Below are 24,341 nucleotides of genomic sequence, written 5' to 3'. Positions count from 1 at the left end.
AAACGTAAGACGGTAGGTTGCTCTTTCCATTTGAGCTCTCGTTTAACCTGTCTTCTATGCTATGCCTCTACATCCATTAGTTAATTTTTCATTTCCATTTAAATAGGAGCTTAATTAATTACACTGGAAAGCATTTGAGGTAACAGTGCAGCCACGTGTCTGAGCAGCCTAGGGAATGAGATGCTAAGGAAAAAAGAGGGGACCTGAGGCAAACGCCACGTTTTGTTGCTAGGTCATGCACATCTACCCCTTTCACAGCTCCTCTTCTGCCTCCTCTGCCTCCGCTTTGAGCTGAGGTAAAGCCAACAACAAGTCTTGCAGACACCAGCATTTAAGGACCTATCTTTTAACTGTAATTCCAGATAAGACATTCAATCATTCACTCAAATTATCATTTGAGTTCTCCTTCCGCGTGTTTGTTCCCCAACCTCCATCTTCGTGGTCCAGTACATTGCTCCAACTCTTGCCTTGTCTATTAAGCAGACAACGGAAGGGAGAATATAGCACTAGGTTATCTTGGAGACCAGATGCTGTAAGGCAGATCCAAATGGGACGAGGGACGCTCAAGCAAAAACAAGCCAAACACTCAGCCCACAACACAGGACCCATCTCTCTTGAGGGTGAAGCACTAAACACAACTCTGCCCCCACACACAACCAAGATCCCCGGCGCTATTTTTACTGTCCGCTACCTACCCGCTGCTAGAAGACAAAAGGACACAGAGCCGAGCGTTGTGTTTCGCAGTGTATTTGTGAGGCAGACGCTTGCTTAGGCCAGCCTGACGTGGCTCACGTTGAGAAGAGTGAGCGAGGGGGCTCCGGGCTCGCACTGCCCGGCTTCACACACACTTTGCATCACCAGCTGCAGGGCCCTTCACCTCCACCTCCACTGCTCAGTCACCCAACAGCTCCAGGGCTCGCTAACCCGGTTAGCCTTGGCGTTTTTTTCCAAGGATGTGCCCACTAATCTGAAAGCATTATCAGCAGAGTGCACAAAATGTCCACAAGAAACTATTTGGGAGACAGCAATTTAACGGGGTAGCAAATAGAGGGGATGGCAGTGAGCTTGTGGGAGCCTGATGGAGGGAGGCGCATCCAAGTGCTGCCCGAGTCCATCCAGCTTCTTGCAGGAATCAGTGCATTACCTGCAGGCGTGAGCCACCGGATAGGAAACCTGCTTCTTCCAAGTTTCAGAACCAATCCCAATTGCACACACTCTGACAAACTTCCAGCAGGCTGGAAAACCACTCAGGTTTCAGTAATGCTATGCTGACTGTCATCAATTCTTAATTGATGACAACTGCTAGTTCATTTAAAAGCATTTTAACCACATTTTTTGGATTATACAGAGTTATATCCTTACTAGCCAAATTTCACATTAATAATTGGGGTAAATTAAGAGATAAAATGTCTATAAAATCCCTTTGGAATAGAAAAGAAAGACACATCCAGAGGATTACTTTTAATCCAGTTTAAAATGAACATTTGTGTTTCTCACACAGAAATTATTTGCTCTCATACAATCCAGTGAGAATGTAAGTCTTAAAGGCAGGTGTCCTAAGTTTTGAAGAACACCTAATGTTCAGAAATAGCTCCTTCATCCCAAACCATCCAGCAGCTGCCTAAAAACAGAGCTCTTGCCTGTGTTCTACACTGTGAACTACACCGTGTTCACAGACAGACGCTACAGCACCCAGCCCCTGCAGGTGCCTTTTTTTCCCCCCCCCTAATTACAGAGGGAAGAATAAAACTGAAAGGAAAATGGAAACCTGCCTCATGCTGGAATTTTGTCACTAGGACATCTGCAATACTTATGTGAACCAGTAGTTATATGCAGGCTGCAGACCACCCCAAATGACTAATCTGGTTCTATGTCATATTTTTACATGTCAAAAGAATGAAAGAACCAAAGGAGTTTTATGGAAAAACACCCAATGAGAACAAGTCTACAGAAGCATGCGTGGAAAGAAAAGGGAAAGAACAGGAAGAGGTGAATGAGGACAGTTACCTAAAAATCTTCAGTTTCACACCAATTTAAATGATACATTCCAGCTATCTCAATGTTAAAAGGAACTCTTCCTTTGGATTTGCTCTTCTCAAAAGCTCACAAATCAGTTTCAGGAACACAGTATTTTTAGAAACATGTGATCTCTTTTAAAGTCCTTTTTAAAGTAACAACCTTGAATTCCATATTAAAAATCACTCATTCCACTCCTAAGTACTAATTGCCTTTCATCATGTGTCCAATCCTGAATTAGGGCATCTATATTATTTTCTACTCTTTCGAAATCATAACCTTATTGCTGTTTCAGGTACTTTTAAAATAAACTCGGTATCATGAAGGACTTGACTAGATCTCAAAGACAACCAGAGGCCAGTTATTTGCTCAAAAGAAGAAAATAAGGAATGCATACCAAAAAAACCCCAAAAAACATGCCTCTCCCCAAAAAAACCCCAAAACCCAAGAAAACCATTAAACCATATTGCCAAACCAGATGCCCTTCACAGAAATTTCTGCCATGCTCATTCAGCAGCCACAACGGATTGCATCTTGTTCATAGCTAAGGCTCCTTACTTATTTTTACTAAATCCATAGGCAGGCAGACACGCACAGGAGAAACGCAGAGCCCTGACAGGAGCACCCGGAGCAGCAGCACGAGGGGAGAGGGACAGAGCTCTGGGCACACGGGAGCTCGTGACAGAGCGCCGGCCTCGCACGGGCACCGAACGGCTGAGCTTGGAAGGGACCTCTAGAGACCATCGAGTCCAACCTCCTGCTCCAGCAGGGACACCCAGAGCACGGGGCGGCATCCAGGCGGGATTGGAGACCTCCAGAGAAGGAGACTCCACAGCCTCCCTGGGCAGCCTGTCCCGGGGCTCTGGCACCCTCACAGGGAGGAGGTTCCTCCTCACGCTCGGCGCTGTCCTGCTGAGCGCGGCTGGCTCCGGCTCGGGAGCTGCCCCATCAGCCCCACCATGGCACACGGGGAACAGCGGGCGCACGGAGGTGTGCAAGGACATCGCTCGGCAGGGGGCTCATGAAAAATCCCAGCCCAGTGTGGAGCGACTGGAAGCTGCCAGGGAAAATTGACATTCACTTCTTTTCAATTTGAGACTCCGATTCTGACAAATTTGGAAATTTTAGCGTTAGGGAAACACACTAACTGAGAAATGCCAAATCAAGTTAAACTAAAGCAGAGACCAGTGTAAAAAGAAAAAAACATCCAAAAAAACCCCAATCCACGAGGGTAAACAGTGGGAGGTGGGAAGCGCTGCCAGGACACTGTCCCATTAGCCAAACATCAAACCACTCAGCCTATTTCTTCCGAAACATTATTGAAGCTGGGTTTATATTAAAAACACATCATACAAGCTGACCCATAAAGCTACACCATGCTGACCACAGGTGACAGCCACCTTCCCAAAAGGCTTCTCAAAAGGCAGATTTTGGGTTTTTTTGCTTGTTTTTTAAGCAAAAAGTCTCTTTTGATACTTGACCTGGTGCTCAGCTTCTGAAAAACAGATAATTTCTGCAGAAACTTGGAGTTTAACAAGCAAGCTTCAAACTCATCCACCAAAATGGGACAGCAGCCAAAGGGATAAAGAGTTAAACAGAGCTTCCCCTGCCATTTCCCTCGGCCAGGAAGAGGAGCTAAACCAGACAAAATACAGCTGGCCCCTCAGCACCCCCTCTGCTGGCCTCTAAGCAGGGGGAAAAAGGAATAATCCTGAGTTCAAAGGTCGGGCTACGAGAAAAGGAAAACGCCGGATGTGAAAGGGGGAAGGCAGGAGGAGACAGGTTGTGCCGGACGGGAATGGCAGGAAGCCGGACTGAGCAGTCGGGACAAAGGAAGGGGCTGGAATTCCCGGGTCGCCTTCAGGTCCGTTATGGCAGCGAGGTGCAAAGGGCTCTAAACGAATTCGGCTTCCGCAAATCCCAGCACCTGAACCTGGAGACACTTGAGGCCTTCAAGCAAGCTCACGTCTGCCTTCCTTGGAGTGGCTGCTGTATTATTACTGTCTTCTCTGGAATAAATATGGTCAAGAGGCATTAACTAACATGCTGGTAGCACAGGAAAAAAAAAAGTATAAAAAAGGTAATAATTCAGTTTAATGCAGCACTCTACAGCAGAAATAAGGACATGTGTAGGGCACACAGAACTGTAAGGTCTCCTTAAATCCTGGAAACTCTCTCAGTGAGAACAGTTACTCCTGCCCTATCTGCCATTCCCAGTCTTCCCAGTGCACTCTCCATCCTCAGCAGTTCTCAGTGGCAGTGACAACTGTTGCTGAGCCATCAGTATAGGATTTCAAACCGATAAAACCCCGAGTTTGCTAATCACGGACATCACGCTGCTCTAATCTAACCAGCCAAAAAAAAAGAAAGAAGCAAAACCCACAGAAACCACCCAAATAAAAAACCACACATACATACACACAACCTCCCCCCAGAAAGAATAAAGCCAGGGGGTCTACAAGAGAGGAAACAATCAGCTATTGTTGGAATCTCTATATACACAACAAAGATGATGCAGTGCAAGTAAATTCATACACAAATACAGTTCAGTTAATGCTGCCATGGATTAATGTATTTATATCCTTTACGTAAACAAATATTTTTAAAGTGACATGAAAATAACCAAAAATAAACTTAAGTGTTCAGCTAGCCTTTATATACTATGATTTGATTATCAAAAACACTGAAGGTGGAAATTCACTGTCTGCGGTCCAACAGACTGCAGTCTGATCACAGCTACATCAAAAGGCCTTACAGATCATAGCTAAAAGACATGCTCAATTTGAAAGAGAGTAAGAAAATGACATGAAAATTTTCTAGTATAAAGGATGAGGATGAGAAAGGGCACAGCCAAAGACATGAGCTGACCGGTGGTGACGGGAAGCTTCTGCATAAGGAGGCACTGAACACGGGGGACAGCTAGGGTGGAATATGAGGAAGACTACAAAAATTGTGGGTTGTACCAGGAGAGGAACTGAGCAAAGGTTTGCTCGTTATCCTCTGGATGCAGGGAATGGGCTGCCTCCAGTGCAGTGATCAAGTGGAAAACTGAAGACCAGTAATGGGAAGTTTTCCCAGCTGCCACCCACAAGAAAAACCAGACTTGGCAAGTGTCCTGAAACTTCACAGAAGCCAAAAGCTTAAGCAGGTTAAGAAAGATACTGGGCAAGTTCATGAAGGCCGTGTCCAGCAGTGCTGACTAAAACACCGTCATCCAGATGCAACATCCAACACCCAGATGTTGCAGCCCGGAGTGCCGCATTTTAGAGGCATAGTTTAAAGTTTGTACAGGGTCAGCCACAAAAAACAGAGGCTATTTTTAAATGACCACTGAGAGCCTGGAAATCAAATTAAGAGACCTGCTTTTGTCCTCTGATATTCTCCAGTGACTTAAACCCCTCCTGGAAAAACACCCACTCACATCATCTCTAATAGTTTTCAAAAGTTTAGTACTACAAGTATTTTGACATTCAAGTTCAATGCAAGGAAGGTTTCAGCATCTTCATATCTGTACTCAAAATCATGTTTTAAATCTACAAAGTTAGAAGCAAGAAGTTAATTCACCTTAATAAAAACTTTTTAAAGTAAGTATTTTTGGAAAAAACAATATCTTCTAATCGAAATTCGAAGTACATTCTACTTGCAGCTATCCCAGAGATGAGAGGGAAGAGTTAAGGTGACCTGAATAAAGCACAATAGATATAATGACATCTTATGTAAATTAGGGTGCAAGAATGTTTGAAAAAACTTGAAAAGACAGATTTCTATAAAAAGCAGGGCCAGATATAAACATGGCTGTGGAAAGAGTCTCCAGTCAGCAGCGCGTACTGTGCATCACGCAGCACTGACGCAGTCGTGATGCTGGGAAAGGTCATTCGCGGATAAACTACAATCCAGGGGGGCCATGCAGGGATATCTGAAAGGAGGCTGGAAAAAGTCTGGGCTCCCTAAGGAGCAAAACATTAGTTCAGACAAACCCATGCAATTTGTGGTTAAAATTATGAACAATTTATTATCTGGCCTCTTTTAACTCTTTCAAGAGATTATCTTGCTGCTGTCTGTAACAGGATACCAAACTATTCCTCTTTCACAAAGGGTTCAAGTTATAAATGGATCAGAAGCAAAAAAAAGTTTTTGAAACTAGACTGCAGGGCAAATTTTAAAAAGTAATACGGTGAATTCAAAGAGCCCTGAGGGACAAGCACCTTCCTTTCATCACCAAGGCACGCTACGCTCTACCACCTGCGCTCTACCACCCTCTTTCCAAGGAGGATAGCTAGTGCTTGGGTTGCCAGCTGCTTCATGATGTGCACTCAGACTCTTTCATAGTAAGACAAATATGTCACTAAGTATTACATCAGCAATCTGATTTCCTTATATTTGCTTTGATATACATGTCACTATCAAGTGCTTATGGAAATGGTGTGCAAGAAGAGCAAGAAGGTCTTGGGTTAGAGAGACCTTTCCCCTGAGTGCAGCAGCTCCTTCATTTTTGGAATAAGCAGAGCTCTCAGCCTCCTATAGTCTGCAGCAAACTAAATCCAAACTCTTCAGCAAGGTCTCCTTCTTTCTAGGGGGCAGATCTGCAAATCAGAAACCTATGCTAGTAACTACCAGCTTCCTAATACGGATTTATGTTATTTTTATATCGATTACTTCTATTCCACTTCTGAGTTCATGGTATTCTTGGAATGCAGCAGACACGAGTTTTTGTTTTTTCTACTGAAGCACATAACTGTACTGTTGAAGTTATCAAGTGGAAATAAGAGAGGTGGAATATGTGGTATTCAAAGACTCTGGTATTTATAAAGAAGTGCAAGATAAGAAACTTTCTGTTATGGAAAGGTAGCACACTCCTTGATAGATGTCCTACTCCGTTGAGGCTGCTTCAAATTCCAGGGATAAAAGCCTCATGTTGCCTTAAAAAGCTGCAAGTTGCTTTCCTGAGGTGATGGAAGAATGTACTTGTCAATTTTTGCGAAGACATCAGTCAGCTATTAGAACATGCATAAAACTATGGTGCAGAATAAGGTTTATGCAGACCAGAATCACCACGGACAAGAACAAAAACCAGCAACAACACAGAGTTATTTATACTGTGAATGAACTACAAGAGGGGGAGCACCGATGCTGCATTAAATGCCTAAATGATGGGACTATGAACAGCAACTTCCCTCTGCAGCCACTGAAGTAACTACTCTAAGCCACCTGCTTCTTTCTGCAGTAGTATTTATGTAGGAGAAAAAAACACAGAAAGCTTTCTTTTAGTGGAATATACTTACAGTTTAATACTAAACACAGAAATTTCACTTATATAGGTACCCTTTCACAGCATTTAGCACCATTAACAAAATCCAAAAAGATGACCTAATCATCAAATAATCCCCATGTTTAGAGTTAGCCACGGGATATCAGGTGAAATTGTAAATGTGCTAAGATATAAAACTGCCAGTGAACTTCCCAAAAGAAAGTCGTATTTAAATAACAACTTGCCTGGCTACGTAAGACACCAAGTAAAAGCATTGCTCCCCATTTCCTATAGCTTAAAACATGCTTTGAATAATTCTGAACACATTTTTGACTTGACTCCTTAGTTTGATATAAGAATAAAAGGCATATTCCTACCTGTAATGTACGTGTGTAACTGTTGGTTGTCGGTAGCCAAGGATCCAGGTTTGAATGTCTATAGGTTCACCTTTGGGATACGCAATGGTTGTGTCTATCACCCACTGCAGGCCTTTGGATTTGCTCTCTAGGGACAAAGGAAAAGTGATGTTAACCTAGAAAGTACATGCTACTGATTTGATAACTCTTTCATTTTTACATTACTTTATATCACTAGGTACAAATATAGCTTAAAAGTGATAAAATTAGGCAGCTTGATATTAAATTCAGATTTTATCAAACAGCACAGAAAGACTCTTCAGCCAAGGCAGCATTTTGGTTTCACAGCTGTTTCTGTTGAGCTTTGCTGTTGCAGCACACAACAGAGCAACTTCACTCGCCGTACGGGTATATTCACATGTCATGTTGGCCCATATGTCAGGTACTCCTCCCCATTTCCTTCAAGTAAAAGAGGAAAATGCAACTCTAACTTTCTAAGTTGCACTTTAAGTACATGTACGGGGAGGCCTTTGAAAGGGCTCTGGGTGGCTGCCTGTTGGTCACTGAGAACATCAGCCACGCAGAGCCCTTTGGCCACTACCCTCAAGGCAGCAGAAGGGGGATTTACTCCATGCACCGCACCTGGATTTTCAAAGGCATTAAAAAAAACAGAAGTCCAGAAGGTGGGGAAAAAAAGTCAAAGCAGATGAGAATAATTTGCTATGAAGTTTCCAAGCGCAGCGGAGAGAACGATCCCGAGGGAGGACGAGGGCGGGCAGCGGGCCCGGGAGGCGGCGCGCGGCCAGCTGGCACCCGCGGGCCGCCTCGCCAGTTTTATTTCTGTCCTGTGGGAACTGCAGTTGCCTCCTCTCCGAGGTCACGCTGCATCGGCGCCGGTATAGTAACAGCACATGTCCACAGCATGCCCAGCAAGGGCTTACAGCGTTTCAAGGGCTGGCTATTAAAAACAGCCACCTGTTGGTAGGAACACGCAGGAGGTGTCGGGTCCTGGGACAGGGCTCCTCCAGAGCGCAGCTAATAGCTCAGAAAGAAACACACTGGCGGCTGATGAAAACCAGGGCTGGCGTGAAAGGACGGGGCAGACGCTCACTGCTCACCTGCCTGTTCAGCACAGGGACCGGGGGCATCGAGGTGGAGCCTCACTGATGCTTCTTCCTGCATCGGAGGGCAGCAGGAGCGCGGGGAGCCCCTTGCCAAAGGCTGCTGAGAGCTGCTGCCACGAGGCAGCCGCATGAGTGTGGGGAGGAAAACCGGGAATCTTGCACTGAAAGTCTTGGTCAGGAGCATTAACGAGAGGATCTCCAAAAAAGCAAGGGTTGACACATGGGTTCCTACCCACCTTGAGCTTTGCAACGCGACTAGATGCTGCCAGCCCTGCTACTGTGTGCATCTCTGACCCATTCTAGCAAGCTGCAGTGCTTCCACAGTATCTGCTCACCACCGTGAAGCTGTACCCCTCGGTTACAAATGCAAAGAAGCCACCCCAATACAGCTCAACAGCAGTTCTTAATATTTATCTGGTTTAATTCAACAGCAGCATGCAACATGCTGTTGCAAAATCTGACAAAGTGCAAACTATGTAGGCCAAGGTGAAGCATCCGCAGCGTCACCCTCCTGCCACGTGGCATGTCTAAGCCCCAGGAGGCACAAGGAAGGAGAGCACGAGGGGCTCAAGAAGCTGCCAGGGCGCTCTCGAGAAGAGCACCCACTGCGGAGCCCTGCCTTTTAAAAGCAGCAATGTTTCATACCAGAGAAAAGCTGGTATGAGAAGTAATAGCATATTCTCCCAAAGCATTCATTTAGAAATGGATTTAGGAGCAAAGCCATTCAATTTATTATTTTCCCAGATGTAAAGTGGGAATGAGTAATAAAGACAAGTAATTTTCTAAGTGAGAAAGCAACAAAGATCATTAATTTTAATTAAAAAGTGCCAGCCAAATATGGGCGCATTATCTCTTTATTTACAGTAAAACATTTCTAAATCATTTATTAAATATTTAGCTAGTATTTCAGATTTCTCAGTGCAAACCTCACTGCAGAAGGGCTACAGGAGTCCTCCTTTTGCACGCCGCTTTCTTACCCTCTGCACAGAGGGCCCTGGGGGGAGGCACTGCTGGGATCCACCCCAGTCAGCTCTACCCTCCCTTCCAGGCCAAGCTGCAACACAGCAAAACCAAGCAAAAATCCCTGAACATAAATTCAGCCTCCACAGGCCTTCTTTTCCACCAAGCAGGTCTCTCCACACTGCCACAGCACTGTCGCAGACGTATTGATGGATACGCTGTTTTAAAATAAGTCTTATATCATCATCCGAGATCTCCTGCTGCCAGAATAAAAATAAGTCACTGAGGATTTTTAGAAAATTAAATTGGAAATGTTCATTTGAGGTATATGAGAAATACTCAGGACTTCCAGCTGCTATCTGTGTGTTCATGATTGGAGTAGAAATACTATCTGAAAAAATATGAGCCAGAAAGATGTTCCCTCCTATCAAGTCAGCAGCTGAAACCTGCAAAGGCACCAGCCTCTTGAAACACATCCTTCCAAAGGTAAATATTGGAAGTATCCTAGTGAGAGATTTTATTCATACGAACATTAATAAAATTGGGATTGACCAAGTAAGTAATAAAACCTGACTGCCATTTAAAGCTTGTACTAAAGCATGTATCCCACAGAAGGACACCAAGATGAGGGGAAAAATATATATAATGTATAAATATATATAAATATTTATATATAGCAGAGGAGAAAAGCAGAGGACAAAAAGCAGCCATACAGCCTGCTGCCTTTTCTTTTCTCCTTGTGTATAATTTCTCCTCCAGAGCGTTATATGACGCTGTGTCCTGGCCAGGAGCGTTTGTGCTGCTGCTTCCCAAAGCCACAAAGCTCCAGCAGATTCCGCACGCCGGGAAGAGACACGAGTGCCGACAGGGCAACAAGGAGGGGCAGGACCTTTGGGCAGGAACCAGGCGCTAATTTGCAGCAAACCACGAGAAACGCAGAGAGACGCAACCCGGGTTAGAGCCGGCAGGAACCGCAGGCCGTGGCGGCGGCGGCGCGAGAAGGGTGTTGGGCCAGCACAGCCAGAGACGCGCCTGGCAGCCGGGCCCCTGCTCTGAACTTTCTCCTTCTCCCTTTCCAGCAGCTGCCGGACAATCCAAGCAGCGGGGCTGCCAGCGACTCCATCAGAAGAAACAGGGGCAGAGACTGAATTGGAAGCTGACTTCTTGCTAAGGGCTGGTTTCTCCTCTGAGGGCTGCTGGCCACTTCCAGCGCAGGCAGAGGATTTTAATTTCTCAGAGTGCCTCAAAATGAAAACAGCCCCGATTCTCTTTAATTAGCGGGCAAAGGATCAAAACAGGCCTGCAAGGACCTCTCCTGTGCAGCTGCATCCAAACCTCACAGTGCTCGTGGGCACGAGCGGCACGAACCTTCCTCGGGAGGGCTAAGGCGAGACGCACGTGAAGACAGGACTAAGCAATCACACAAAACACTGTGGTTATACAGCTATAACCAGATAACCAAGTCCTCAGGAGCCTAATATGAGACAAGAAGTGCCAGATTGTTCTCAGCTGGGGTACTCCACCAAGGGCCCATCTTCAGGGCAGGGCTGCTGCAGGTCCAGCTGCTGCCCCATAAGCACTGAGCCCAAGCACATCGCAAGCGGAAAGGCGAAAATAGTTTGATTTTCACCACAACATTTCACAAGTTTCCAAACCTAGACAACCAACTCCCTCTTAACTGAAGAAACTTTGTATTTGCAGCCACATCAGAGAGGGAGTTCAGAAGAGCTCTGTCAAAAACAACGACGCCGGTGTCCCTGGGGTTACAGGCTGTGGGATGCCCACCACGTATTTTTAAGCTGTGTTTCTGCTCCACATGAGCAGCCCATCCAGGAGCGAAGGCAGCAACAGCAGCACTTCTGGGCACACAGCACATCTCTCTGGAGGGGGGCTCTCCTCTGCCACCAGCAATAACTTCCCTACCTCTTCTTAAGGGATGCACAATCCCCTTGTCTTTATTTTATACCTTCAGAAGTACTCAAGAAAGTTATCAAGTGACATTATTGCCTTCCTTATATGTTTTTACATCCTTCCATCCATTAAAAACTATAATTACACATTTACTTCAAAAGGTGCAAAAGCAGCCAAGGTTTCACTCATTTAGCTCAGTTTTTACCAGCAGAAGTTGAACTTGGCATAAATGAGGGCTCGAATTTGGAACTTCAAGTAGAGGTGAAGATATATGGCCAAAGGCTCAGAAAACTCACAGGAGGAAATAAGACGACAGGGACTGCTTGCCTTAGAAAAGCAGAGATCAGTTTATGTATGAAAATACCAAGCAGCATGGACTGTCCAGCCCTGGAACATCAGTTCTTCCTGTGACATTCCTTGGGCAGAACTACACAAAAAAACCTGGGGGAGATTCACAGCCTGTACAGGAATTGAATAAAGGATGACATATTAAGAATATTAATACTGTAATTAAGACTAATGAAATTTTTGAGCCTTGCACTTCACAGCATAAACCCCTCTCTCTAACAAAGAGATGAGAGAAATCAAATTATAAACCTTACAAAGGGCGAAAGACAGATTGTCTGTACAACACAGAGCTGCTGTACAGTTAGTTAGTACAATTCCAGGGATATTTGATGCCCAAATCAAGCTATTGGGCTGAGGGGAGAAGGGTGACCCATGATGAAACAACTATTCTGCACCAGGGTTTGTGTCGGACCAGGGCGCTCTACAACACTACATTAAGAAGGAATTATCTTTTTTGGGGGATGCTTTTGTCTTTTCCTTTTTTTTTGAACCAGTATTATACATAGCATTGTAGTAGGAAAGCAGGCTGATATAAAAAACTATATGGATGGTTTTTAATGAATTTTCTTACTAGTTAAAATGGTACCTGTCAAGAGCACAGCAGCTCTTTATCGGCACCATCGTAACACAGAAGGCTTATGCAGCGCCTCTGTGCAAGACACTGATGCAACCAGCCCTGTAAAAATTACACCGAGCTCCAGCAGACGCAAAGATGACTCATTTGTTAGATGCTCAGCTTGAAAATAAAACTCTGTAAAAATTTATTACATTTAACTGAACACAAACATTCTTCAAAAAAATTCCTTTCTTGCAGCGGCCAGAGTGAAGTGTGGAAGCGTCTGGAAGGCAGAAGATTAGAGCAAGAGTCTTTTACACATGACACAGGGCAAGAATACACCCTTCATACAGCTCTGAAGGGGGAATCTCATTGTGGCAAAAAGTTTCTGTGAGCTTAAAGGCAGAGAGAATTTAAAATAATTCAGCTACAAATAGATCAAATAGTATTTTTCCTGGCATATAGAGACCAAAAAAGAAACAACAGCAGAAATCATCAAAAAAAAAACACACACAAAGGTCATATTCTGGAATGCATTAGAAATCTAAGCGCACAAAAGTATAAAACTTCTTCCTTGTTGAATGTTTTTGGTTCACCTTCCGATCTAAAAGGCCTATACATAAAACTTTATGCATAAACTCTTATACTAGAGACCCCAAACCATCCATCAAATCTGCAGACATCAATGACAGTTTAACTCCCAGCAATAGAGACATTGACCACAGTCCACAGAGAACAGACAAAAGCTCAAACTCGGACGGAAACAGTGTGAGGAGAAGACTGGAGCCTGTGCAGGACTGTACACAATGAAACTTTTAAAATCACGATTAGAAATTGAAAGTAGACTGTAGAAATCAAAAAAAAAAAAAAATCAAAAATATAAATATGGTGGTTTAAAATAGACTTTTTCAATTCAACACTGACAAAAGTTTTGCTTAGTAACTCATAAATCTTGAAGATTCAGTTTACTTTTTATCCATAAGAATTAAGTGATCTTTACCTTTTATCACAGTGTTTCCGCTTGCTATAGTTCCATTTTCTTGCTTAGGTACAAGTGTTTTCAGAATTACTTCCGTTGCCCCAAGTCTTGGCAGGGTGACATGTTTAAGAAATGGCAAATTGTTTTTCTTGGCAAATGCCTGACTCGTTTCCCTCCTCTTCCTCAGAAAGCCACCCTCTGGAAATAAAACAATCCATTTCCGATTACGGCTTCTGTAATATTTTTCTAGATGCTCCTTGAGTAACCCAAGCTGCTGGTCACGGTGTGCTCTTCCCTATAAGGGATAAAACATAAAACATTACCTAAATAAAATGAATGCTTAAGAGAATGTTAGATAATTAAGACAGTTCTAAGATTCTTAGACTTTTTCTCTCTTCCTTTTTTTTTTTTTTTTTTAAGAGATACAAATAAGCTCTACTATAAAATAACAAAGTATGTCCTCCACTGGTGGCCAAGTTAATGTAACTTAAGAGAAAGACAAAACAAAAATAAGAACTCTTTGAAAGTGAGGATGAAACTCTCCATTTGAACACTTCTCTAAGTGTAATTTCTGGATTGTCAATGCGAGTTTCACATAATGGGACATACTGAATTCTATATTTATTACCAGCTTCTAAGTCGAATTCACTAAGTAGAATCCCGCAAATACAACCTCGAGGTTAAGCTATGCCCTTCTTGCTCCCAGACTGTCAGTAATATGTGCAAGATAAACAACATCTTCACTTAACTCTGAATAACCCCCATTACCTTCTGTGCAGCTTTGTATCCTACCCCATATCAGAATTGTACAGATGAGGGAGGATAAAATTAGACCTAAACAATAAACCTTAGTTAGCACAGGTAAAAATCGCAAATTCTCTACACTCTCCGAAACAGTGTGCTGCTTGAATGCCTAGTTTCAACTGGAATTAGCACGCTGAATAAAACAGTTATCGACTGGATCTTCTAGAAGAGCCCCACTTGAAAGAGAAACAATATTGGGCTGTAACATTCACAGATTTTCTTTCTCCAGGAGAGGTTGTTGGGTGGAAAGTAACTTGCTTTGCAGGAACTTTTAAAAGAGGAATGTATGAAAAGGAAAGTGAGAGGCATTCAAGTTAATGATGTTGTACAGCACCTGCTTCTGGCTGGTCACAGTCAGTCAGTTAGCAGTGTATAAGGTATGGTCAGATGACAACTAAGCCTGAAGGACCAAAGGAGGGGCGTGGGAAAACCAAAAGATTCTGCTGCTGCTGCTGTTCACATTTCCTCTTTAAAGAGTTAGCACACCTTCTCTTCAGAAAAGGGACTTTATTTATTTTTTAATACAAGTGGTCACAAATCTCTTTTGTACAAGGCAAACTGGTAAAGCTACACAAAATGGAAAGCCAGGACCAAAAATTCATTCTTCTGGAAGCTAGTGCTCCTACGCAAGCAAAATGTGCATTCAGGCTCCTCAGACGTCATTTGCCTCAACCTTCAACTGAAATAGAAAAATATTTTGAACAAAGATACTTCATATGCTCATCTAGTATAAAACACAGTTTAATCAAAACCAATAAAGCTCTTCATTTTTCCATTTTATCTGTACTTTGGAATACAGCGTTATGCTGTGTCAAACAATGCTGTTCAAATATTCTGTAAAGTATACAAGATGTATTTAAGTGTCAAACAATTGTATAAACTATAACTAACATTAAGATGAACTAATTATTTTGAGTATGGCTGTGACAAAGCTTTAAGGCCAAAGACAGCACCGTTTGTCCTTAATTACTTCAGAAATATCTTGACAACAGAAATCTTCTCTCTTCCTGCCCCACACAGAGCAGGCCCAAACCTCTCTAATTTTCACAGGCATCAATTTATACCAATTAATACTTCTGAGAGCTCTGAAGTCACTTTGCCAAATTGCTCAAAAGACTCAAGAGTCCAAAATTTAAATTCTCCTAAGCAGAGGCAGTTTTACTCTCTGAAAGCTTAAAGGACACTGCAATAAATCTTCTGCTACAGTTATTTTTTGCTCTGCTTTTTGTTTTAGGGGTCTGGTGGTGGCAGACTTGACTGGGAGGCAACGCTAAGTAGTATTCTACTGAAGACAAGTTCTGTGAAAGCATTTCAGCGACGTTTTGAAACCCCATCATTGCAATTATTTCTTAACTTACCTCTTTGGAAGGAAAGGAAAAAGCTCTGCCTGCTCATAATAATTCAGTTAGGGAGCAACATAAAGAAGTTCCTCAGTTAAAACAGTCCTTTCACACCAGACCACAGGACTTCAGGATAGCACAGTAGTTAAGAAAAGAGCAGCAAACAATAAACTTTTTCATACATTGGAGATTAAAACTTCCAAAAACCCAAAATACCTAAAGAAAATGACTAAGGGGTAAACTGAAGTTTAGCAAATATTGGGAGGTTTTAAGAGAGTGAGTTGTATGGAAGCAAAATAAATGCCTTAATTTGCGCATTATTCAAGATCATGGTTAGTCTAGCAGCGTCACAGGCAACAGGCTGAACTTCCTTTCTTTTACAGGAAAGCAATCAGGTATCAGCCAACTTCTGCCAAATGCTTTAGGGTGGCATGTCTTTTGCATCACCAATATGGCAAATGAATGAGAAAGTCGCTTTCTAGGGAAGTTTTCATTTGTCAACCTGTAGCAGACATCAAAAGCATTCCTAAAAGTGCTCTCGGTCCTGCTCTTGAGAGGGAGGTTAATATACATTTTTTTAAACAGATAACATTTGATCGTGACATAGTATATTATCATTTTACAGAAAAGTGGTTATTATTCAGGATGCTGAATATTAATACTCTAACATACACATCTATTATTTATTTACCTTAAAGAATCAATTCCTTACTATTTGTGCAGGTTCACCTGCACAGGTTTAAACTGATCTGAACCATGTCACCATCAAAAAAAGATAGTCCTGCATTTCCTTATCTGAAATTAACCTTGACAGTCAGAGCAATGAACTCTGTACCAGACTCACTGTACAGCTTCAAAGTCACTGAGGAAAGAAGCTTCAAAGTCACTGAGGAAAGGTCAATGTGCAGTCAGAAATAGAGAGACAGAAAAAAACGCCTGTCCGTGTCCTTCATTTGTACCACTCTCTCATAACACTCCCATCTTGGTACAGTCCTGTAGATGTTTGCACTAGAAGCTTTAAACAACACAAAAGTATAAAAAAGTAGGTTCAAAATATCAAAGTTTTATCTGAATACACATTTCAGGATAGTTATTTCATCCTGCAGTCCATCTAGTGAGGCTTAGCAGAAGCCAGTCCCAGACCACGACCAGGGTCCAAATACAAGGACAAAACTGAGCACTGCTATAAATGCTTCCATTTACCTGTCTTATAAAGAAGTCTCCATGGATGAGAGAGACAATGCCAAAATTTGTATACTTAAAAATATGATCCATCAGCCACATCATGTGACGAACAACCTGGAGAAAAAGAAAGAAAAAGAAGAAAATAGCAGCTTAATAAGTATTGTGTGCAGAGAATCACATACGTATCAGTCATCCTTTTTCTGAAGCTACTACAAAGTCACCTTCCTGGCACCAATAGAAACAAGCAAATATCTGGAATTAAGTCTTTCAGTCCTCAAAGTAAGAAGCAGCAGAGCTGCTAAATCATTTTTCCCCCCAAGAACAGTGTTAAATACAAAATATCTTTTCAAAATTTAACATATGGTTCTACGTTAGTAGTCAATGGAGTCATTTCCACTGCATGTTCACACACGTGGCACAATATTTCTTCCTGACATCCCACTGTAACTTGAATTTAGAACTGCAAACCCAAATCATTCTCCGTTTTGATTAAAGGACACACACAAGAATACAAGTTTGTATTTGAAATCTCCAGCTGTTTGATGTCTACTATAAAAACAGGTGTTTTTTTTTTTGTTTTTTTGTTTTTTTGTTTTTTTTTTTTTTTGCATGGGAGATTTTGGGGTAGGATCATTTTCCTCCCCCTTTTCTGATATGCCCCTTTTATGCTCAGCCTTGTCTTTGAAGAGCAGCACTCACTAAGACCTGGCTACAGCTCACACGCCATTAGTGTCTGTTCCCCATGGTAGAGCAGCCACACGCATCCCTCAGCGATTCTGCTAAGTGATCCTGACCAAGGAGCACATCAAGAAGGTAAAAATAGAGGCTGAGCCATTAGATTCACCTCGACCATTTCTTCCATAGGGCAATGAAGGCGCCTATTATATAATGTTTAGTCCTTTGAGACTTAGGATAGAAAAAGTTACTTGAGAACAAGTGACAGGAATATGGAAATGATGCTACTCCTGATAGTCTCTTCTCTTCTTGCTCCTACACACAGGCTTTCAGAGGGGTAGCAGTTGCCTTTCCAGGCTTGGAACCCCTATATTAGTTGCTTATTTTCTCCAAAGTCAGTGAAAAGCAAAATCTCATGATATGGCCTCTCTTTCATTTATCACAATCAAAGATATGAAATCCATCATATCATTTCTCTAGTGGGCAGAAGACAGGCCCTTGCTTTCAACCATACTGCTAGCTAATTTGCTACAGCGAGTGATAGTGGCTTTGTCTCTTTTTATATCTTTGCATATCTAAGCAGAACGTGCAGAAATAAATATTTTAATGCAGGAATTTTGATATATGAAATTATAGTTACAAAATGCACATTATCAACCTTTTTGTAAAGGAGACTTTTCTTTTTCATCCAAGATTATCTAATTATCTCTTCAGGGTGCTCTGATTACCTATTTTCCTCTTTGATCACAGAAGCTATAATTGAAATCTGGGCTATATACTTGGAGAAAAATAACTGTTACATACCTTGTTTATTTTACTTATCCTTAGACAACTTCAAAATGTTGAGCAAAGTGGAGTTTGACATACTTCTAAGAATGTAACTGACAGGAAGCATCTGAGACGCTTTATTATTGTAGATAAACAAACAATCTTTCAACTAAATGTAAGTGGCATGTATAGAAGCCAGCTATCTTTGCAGAAGAATATATTATGAAAAAAAAGTTAAGATTTTAGCATTCAAAATTTTCTATTTGCAAAGTTTGGATAAGGCAAGGGCAGCAGTTTTGGACCCTCCAATGTCTGTAGCAGGAAGGGAAACCAGACCCAAGAGAAAAGAAACGTCCTCAGAGGTGAAAGGTTCTGCTTTGGAAGGCACGCTGCTATCTCTGCTCGTCTGCAGTAGCATTTCTTAGCCAATGTTAAACATCCAAAAGAGAAAAGACACACTACTTATTTATAAATGAGTGGAAAAAAAAATAGCTCCTCAATATAGCTCCCCATTTGAGGCTAAATTAGCCTTAGTGGTTCTAACACAACTATTGCTTACGCAATATTACAGAGAAGAAAGAGGATCTTAAAGTAAGAATTCTTCTCTGCAGACAGGGACAATGTCCCCATTACAGTGGAACAGAAGGGCAAAAATGAAGGAGAAGTTAGAACACTAAGGGTAAGAGCAAAGAAGAACATTTTGGAGAAGAGTCATTCCTCCCTAAGGCACCCGACACCATGAGCCTGTGCTCACGTCTCCACGCAGAGAAGACAAACTGATGTAGGTGACCATGTCTAGGCCATCACCCATCCACAATACTCTGAAATTCCAAGATAAAGCTTTAGCCCTCAGCAATGATTGTACCACCATCAGGACTCATCTCCTACTTCTAGTGTTTGACAAAGACTCTTCCATTACATCAAGTAAAGACCAGGCCAGCACGGTTTTGCTGGAGAAGAGCAAAGAAGACAGGCTGCTTCCCTGAAGAAGGAAGTTCTGAGGAGTCACGCTGGTCTCCAGATGCACTGTGGCAAGCCCGGAGGAGCAGCTCTTGCCCAGTAAGCTGGGACTTCTCCACACCAGTCTCCATCACCATGTACCAGCTTGCCAGTTAGCTGACACATTCAGATAATAGGAAGTTTCTCTTGAAAGTTTTATCACTGCTTTTCAGAGCCAGAAACTCATCTGACCATGTCCTTCTAACTAGCATCCTTGGACTAACTCAGTGTTCTTAAGAAAGAGCGACTGCCAAAGCAGAGCAGCACAACACAGAAGTGCTAATCAAGACATAGACCGTTTGCTTTGAGTGGGCTACAACCAAGACAGACTCCAGAGCCTGGTGATGTCACATCTACCTCTGAGCCTATACAGCAGCATAGAGCACCAGGAGGAAAACAAAAAACAACCACAAAGAACATTCTAGTAGATAAAATAAAAAGAAGGGACAGTTCAAAGAATAATACATGCCTAGTTACCTTGTTTGCAACCAACAAGCATCCTAGGTTAACAGACACTCGCTCTGTTCTGCCATTAAGTGCAGAACAGAGGAAAGGGCAGGACAGTGGTGGCTCTTCTCCTATTATCCTTGGGAGATTAACAGTTCTGTTCAGGAGAGTCCCTCTTGCACCCATTTCAAGCACGTTTAAGCAAACATATTCAAAAACTGGTTGAGCAGAGACTCACAAGATGTTCACAGACTGAAAAGAGTTTTGGGGCACCACTTCTCACGCTTTTTGCTTCCTCCTTCCTAACCAAGGAAAGTTTGGAATATGAAGGAAATTCTTCCCGATTCAATAACAAACAACAAAGCTGATCATTTTCAGGCCTACCTTCCTTTCATTCTGCACAGATTTCCCATGAAAGCAATCTGAGCAGATGGACTTTGATCTTTCAAGCACCCATCTGCAAGCTCACAATGAAGCCTGGGAATAAATGTTTTGCAACTTGCACTAAGAACACCTGAAAGCAATTTTTCCCTCCACTACAGCCTTTCAGCCAGGGCTCAGAAAATACAGCCAAATTTATTATTCCTAATCCAGTTAGAATGCTGTAAATGCACCATTTTAACCTACTGCTCTTTGCTGAGCACATCACATTTAATGTTGGTGAAATGGCCAGCAGCTTACTGGCAGCGTGTTTTGATGCTTACTTTCACATCTGCATCAGAACAATTACATGTGCTATAGAACAAGTGGGAACGGTGTTTTCTGACTCAGGAGAAGCCTTGCTCCACATGGCTTGGCTTACAGTAAAACAATATTGGACCAGCCCTTAGCTGAAGTTGTATTTATAATAAAAACACACTCTTCCTTAGCAAGAAATCAAGTCTCCTTTATTCACCTGTGTCTTCTTTACTCACGTGGGCAAATTTGAAAGAGAAGTGCCTTGAAGTATGAATTTTAGCCTTCCCTTTAAGTTTGAGGAGATTAAACTTGCTTAAAACAGATTTATACAAATGGTTTTGTGGCCTAAAAATTCATAAAATGCTAGAAAAAATACCATCATGGCTTTTTTTTTTTTTTTTTTTTTTTAAACAAGGTCCTCAGGAAGTCTAATTGCAAGTTGCAAGGAAGCTTCAGTATTCAACACTTGGCTACACAGAACAGAACTCTGAACTTTGTCTTAACTTGAACTCTCCTGAGTTCAAGTTAAGAAAGAAAGAAAGGCAACAAACTGGAAAAGCAAACGGGGAAGGATTCAGTCCACACAGCCTGGTAAATGAAAGCAAAGGAAAATCTGAGCTGTTGCAGAAGAAAGCTCTTTGCAGCCTGCCACTGCCCCACTGCTCAGAAGCAGCCTTTGGTTGAAAGACTCCACACTCCCTCTACATCAAAATAAAATAAGCCTTTCACCCTTAGCAAAGAATGCCGAGAGCTAGAAAGTGTTGATGTATGGTTAAAAAAAAAAAAATTTAGTCGCCCCCGTTTTTTTTTTTTAGTTTCACTAGGCCAGGTTTTTTATTACTCCACTGCTTTCACATTCTCTCAAAGAGAAAACAATTCTTTACGGCTGTTCAGAAATATGAAGCATGCTATTTAAAAACACCTGATACAGCAGCTTCTATCAAGGATAAAATACCCTGATCTTTCTTATTATTTATAGCCACTGGACTACTACTCATGCAGTATTTTAAGCACGTTTTGAAGCTTATACCTTTTGTTAGCTTTAAAAAAAAAAAAAAGTTAAATCCATTCAAGGCTTAGGACTCTCACACTCTCACACTTTTGGAGCAATGATTACAAGTACTTAAGGGGAGGGAAATGATTTTACAGGTGCTTTGCTTTTCTGAAAGCCACCAAACCTGAAAGTCCCCCCAGCAAAGGTTATTCTCCCCTCCACACCTTCCTCCTTTCTTCAGGATCTTCCACATTTACACCAACTTACATTGCTCTGGCTAAAGATATTATAATCACGTTGGTAACTGCAACCCTCAAGTCTTTACTACTTTTGTTTCATTTGCATAATTTATCTGTGGAGTTAAAGAAGTTGGATAAATATCTTTTAAATTTATATATTTGTACACAATACATTCACATACATTCACACACATACACATGTGTCCATGTGTTAGGATACATACATGAATCAATGAATTTCTATAATACCCCAAACTTTTAAGGCATCTAAAACTTTGAAATTCAAGGTAACATTAAACGCACATCCACAAGTCTGCATCTTCACTGGTTCCAAAAGACTGTTCTAAGGATAGTTCTGCTAATGGGAATTAAACATTCCCAAGAGTTTTCTTTGTCCTTCTGCTCATTTGGGTAGTGTATTAGAATACGGAACTTCCTCCATTCCTAGAGGAATTAAAGCTATTAAATGTACTTTTAGAACATTGTCTTCTCTGCACTATAGTAGAAAAAGAAGCAGGAAGTCTCTTTGGTGATCTCAACTGGCATTTTCCCACTTTCCTAATGATAACTGAATATTTGTGCCAGATCAGCCACAAGTAAGATCTGGGGAGAATTCTATGAAAATGTTAATCACCTACAGAGACACAGTGTATGCAAAATTCAGATTAACATACACTAAGGAAAAAAATAGAGGCATTTACAAGCTGTGGAGATGCAAGGAAGAACAACTGTTTTCCTCATTTCCCACATGCCAGTATCAGGAGAGAAGACATCATTTTAAGTGTTAAGTGACTCACTATGCAGTTTTTCTGTCTGCCAGGTCTGTCTCCTACACTTTGCAGCCTTATCATACACACCCCATCCTCACAACTAGTTTCCCCACAAATTTAAATTCCTAACCAGAACCCAGTTGGCAGTCTCCAACACTGAACTCCCTATCCATGACATTTCAGAAGAGCAACATGTGGGATGACTGACACGAGTTCCATTTCCCATCAACGAATGCTTAAGAGTTGTAGAATCAGCAGCTCAAGGAATTCTGTCTTTGGATACCTTAGCTTGGGCATGTCTCGCAGCAAAGGCATTTTTGATTTCTGAACTCCCACCCAAAATGCCATTCCCAGCTTCCTTCTGACTTGATGAGAAAACCTGATAGGTGGGAAACTAAACCTGTGTTAGTTCAAGTCAAGTTGGAATGATCTGCAGGGAGGCACAGGGTGAGACGATGATTATCCGCAAGGAGATCTGCTTCCCTCCACATGAACCCAGGCAGGCTCCACACGGACTCAGCTTTATCTGACCTTCTTTGAAGGCACCATTTACCATCTCTCACCTGCCCCAAGCTACTGGCTGTCACATCAACCCAAATCTAAACAACAAAAGTTCCTGTTGAAGGCTGCAGGATTTCCTGATGGATGAGCACACACAGAGCCACGTACCAGGCAGGGCTGCAAGCACACACAGGGTAACAAGGAGGACACACAGAAGACGACCCGCTCCCCGGTGTAGCCTACCGTGCCTTTATCCTGAAGGCACATCATGAGAGTGCAGACATCCCCTGTTGCTTGATGGTTCACCAGCACCACGGCTTCATCTTCTGATACTGCTTTAACATCGTCACCCCATTCCACTACTATTAAAAAAAATAAAAAATAAAAGAAAATAAAGGGTAAACTTTACAGTGACTGCATTGCTAATTTTACTAGCAACATAACAAACCAAAAGAAGAAAGACCCCCACATCCAGACAGGCGTAATAAAGAAACCCATATGCCATATGTTGATTTAAATTGGCACATAGCATACAGAGAGGAAAATCAGCAAGATCGGTCTTCCAAGCAAAGGGTTTCCAGCATAATTGTAAAGGGCATGCACAAAATGGGGACCAAAGAAAAATACTTCATCAGAACTTATGCACGGAGATTGATCTTTCTATGTCATTACACCATTCTATATTTAGGGTCTCAAAATTATATAATCTTTTGGCCTAGCTTTCAAATTTAAATGTCTTGCCTCATTAGCTCAAATAAACAAAACAAACAAAAAAAAAAATTAAACAAAAACAAAACCAAAAAGACACAAGTTGTTAAAAATCTTTTTTTCTTGTTTTTCTTAATCTCAGCAAATATGGTTCATTTGTATACTTAGTCTTATTAAACTATTCTAGTAAAAGCAAAATGAAGAAATCTGTAGTTGGAACATGATGTTTAAAAAGCTGTATTAAATAAACAGTAATTCCAAGCTAACCAAGTTAATTATAGGCAAGAAGGTGGGTTCAGAAAATGAGCAGCTCAGATGACAGGAACTATTAGTCACTGTTTTGGAGACCAGAGACCAGACATTTCAGTGGCAAGAATGACATCAGGAGGGTGCTACGGCTTCCATCATCCAACGCTTACTAGCAAAATTATGCTGAGATAAGGAAGAAACAAATAGCTAGAATTGCTGCAGTGCATCATCACAGCGTAACTAACTAGAGAAAGAGAAGGTCTCCCAATGAAGAACAGAGGATAGAAAAGTGGAAATAAATCTGCTATAAAATCAAAGATCTCCACAGATCTAAGGCTGTTTTGGGAGCAAAGAGACAAATGAGCAGCCCCTGGATGTCTTCAATGGAAAGGAGGGTTAACTTCAATGCAGGGCAGAGGGAAGGGATGGGCAGGGATCAAAGGGAACAGAAATTCTAAAGAAACAGCAAGACTTGCTGCCTGTAAA

The 24,341-nt window shown here is 42.0% G+C and overlaps 1 protein-coding gene across 1 annotated transcript in view; it reads right to left on the bottom strand.

Moving 5' to 3' along the window:
* The window catches only part of LPGAT1 (lysophosphatidylglycerol acyltransferase 1), a 51,550-nt gene that overhangs the window by 8,131 nt on the left and 19,078 nt on the right, over positions 1-24,341 (bottom strand). The window contains exons 2-5 of the mRNA XM_026048383.1: positions 23,142-23,260; positions 16,846-16,941; positions 13,520-13,793; positions 7,642-7,768 (exon numbers count right to left, since the gene is read on the bottom strand). Coding sequence (XP_025904168.1) covers positions 7,642-7,768; positions 13,520-13,793; positions 16,846-16,941; positions 23,142-23,260 — 616 coding nt within the window. The remainder of the gene's footprint in view (positions 1-7,641; positions 7,769-13,519; positions 13,794-16,845; positions 16,942-23,141; positions 23,261-24,341) is intronic.

This window comes from Nothoprocta perdicaria, unplaced genomic scaffold (genome assembly GCF_003342845.1).
Source record: "Nothoprocta perdicaria isolate Ctin4 unplaced genomic scaffold, notPer1 scaffold_54, whole genome shotgun sequence".
Lineage (NCBI taxonomy): Eukaryota > Metazoa > Chordata > Aves > Tinamiformes > Tinamidae > Nothoprocta > Nothoprocta perdicaria.
The sequence above is the reverse complement of the archived record's forward strand: the minus strand, read 5'-3'. Positions and strand labels throughout refer to the sequence as shown.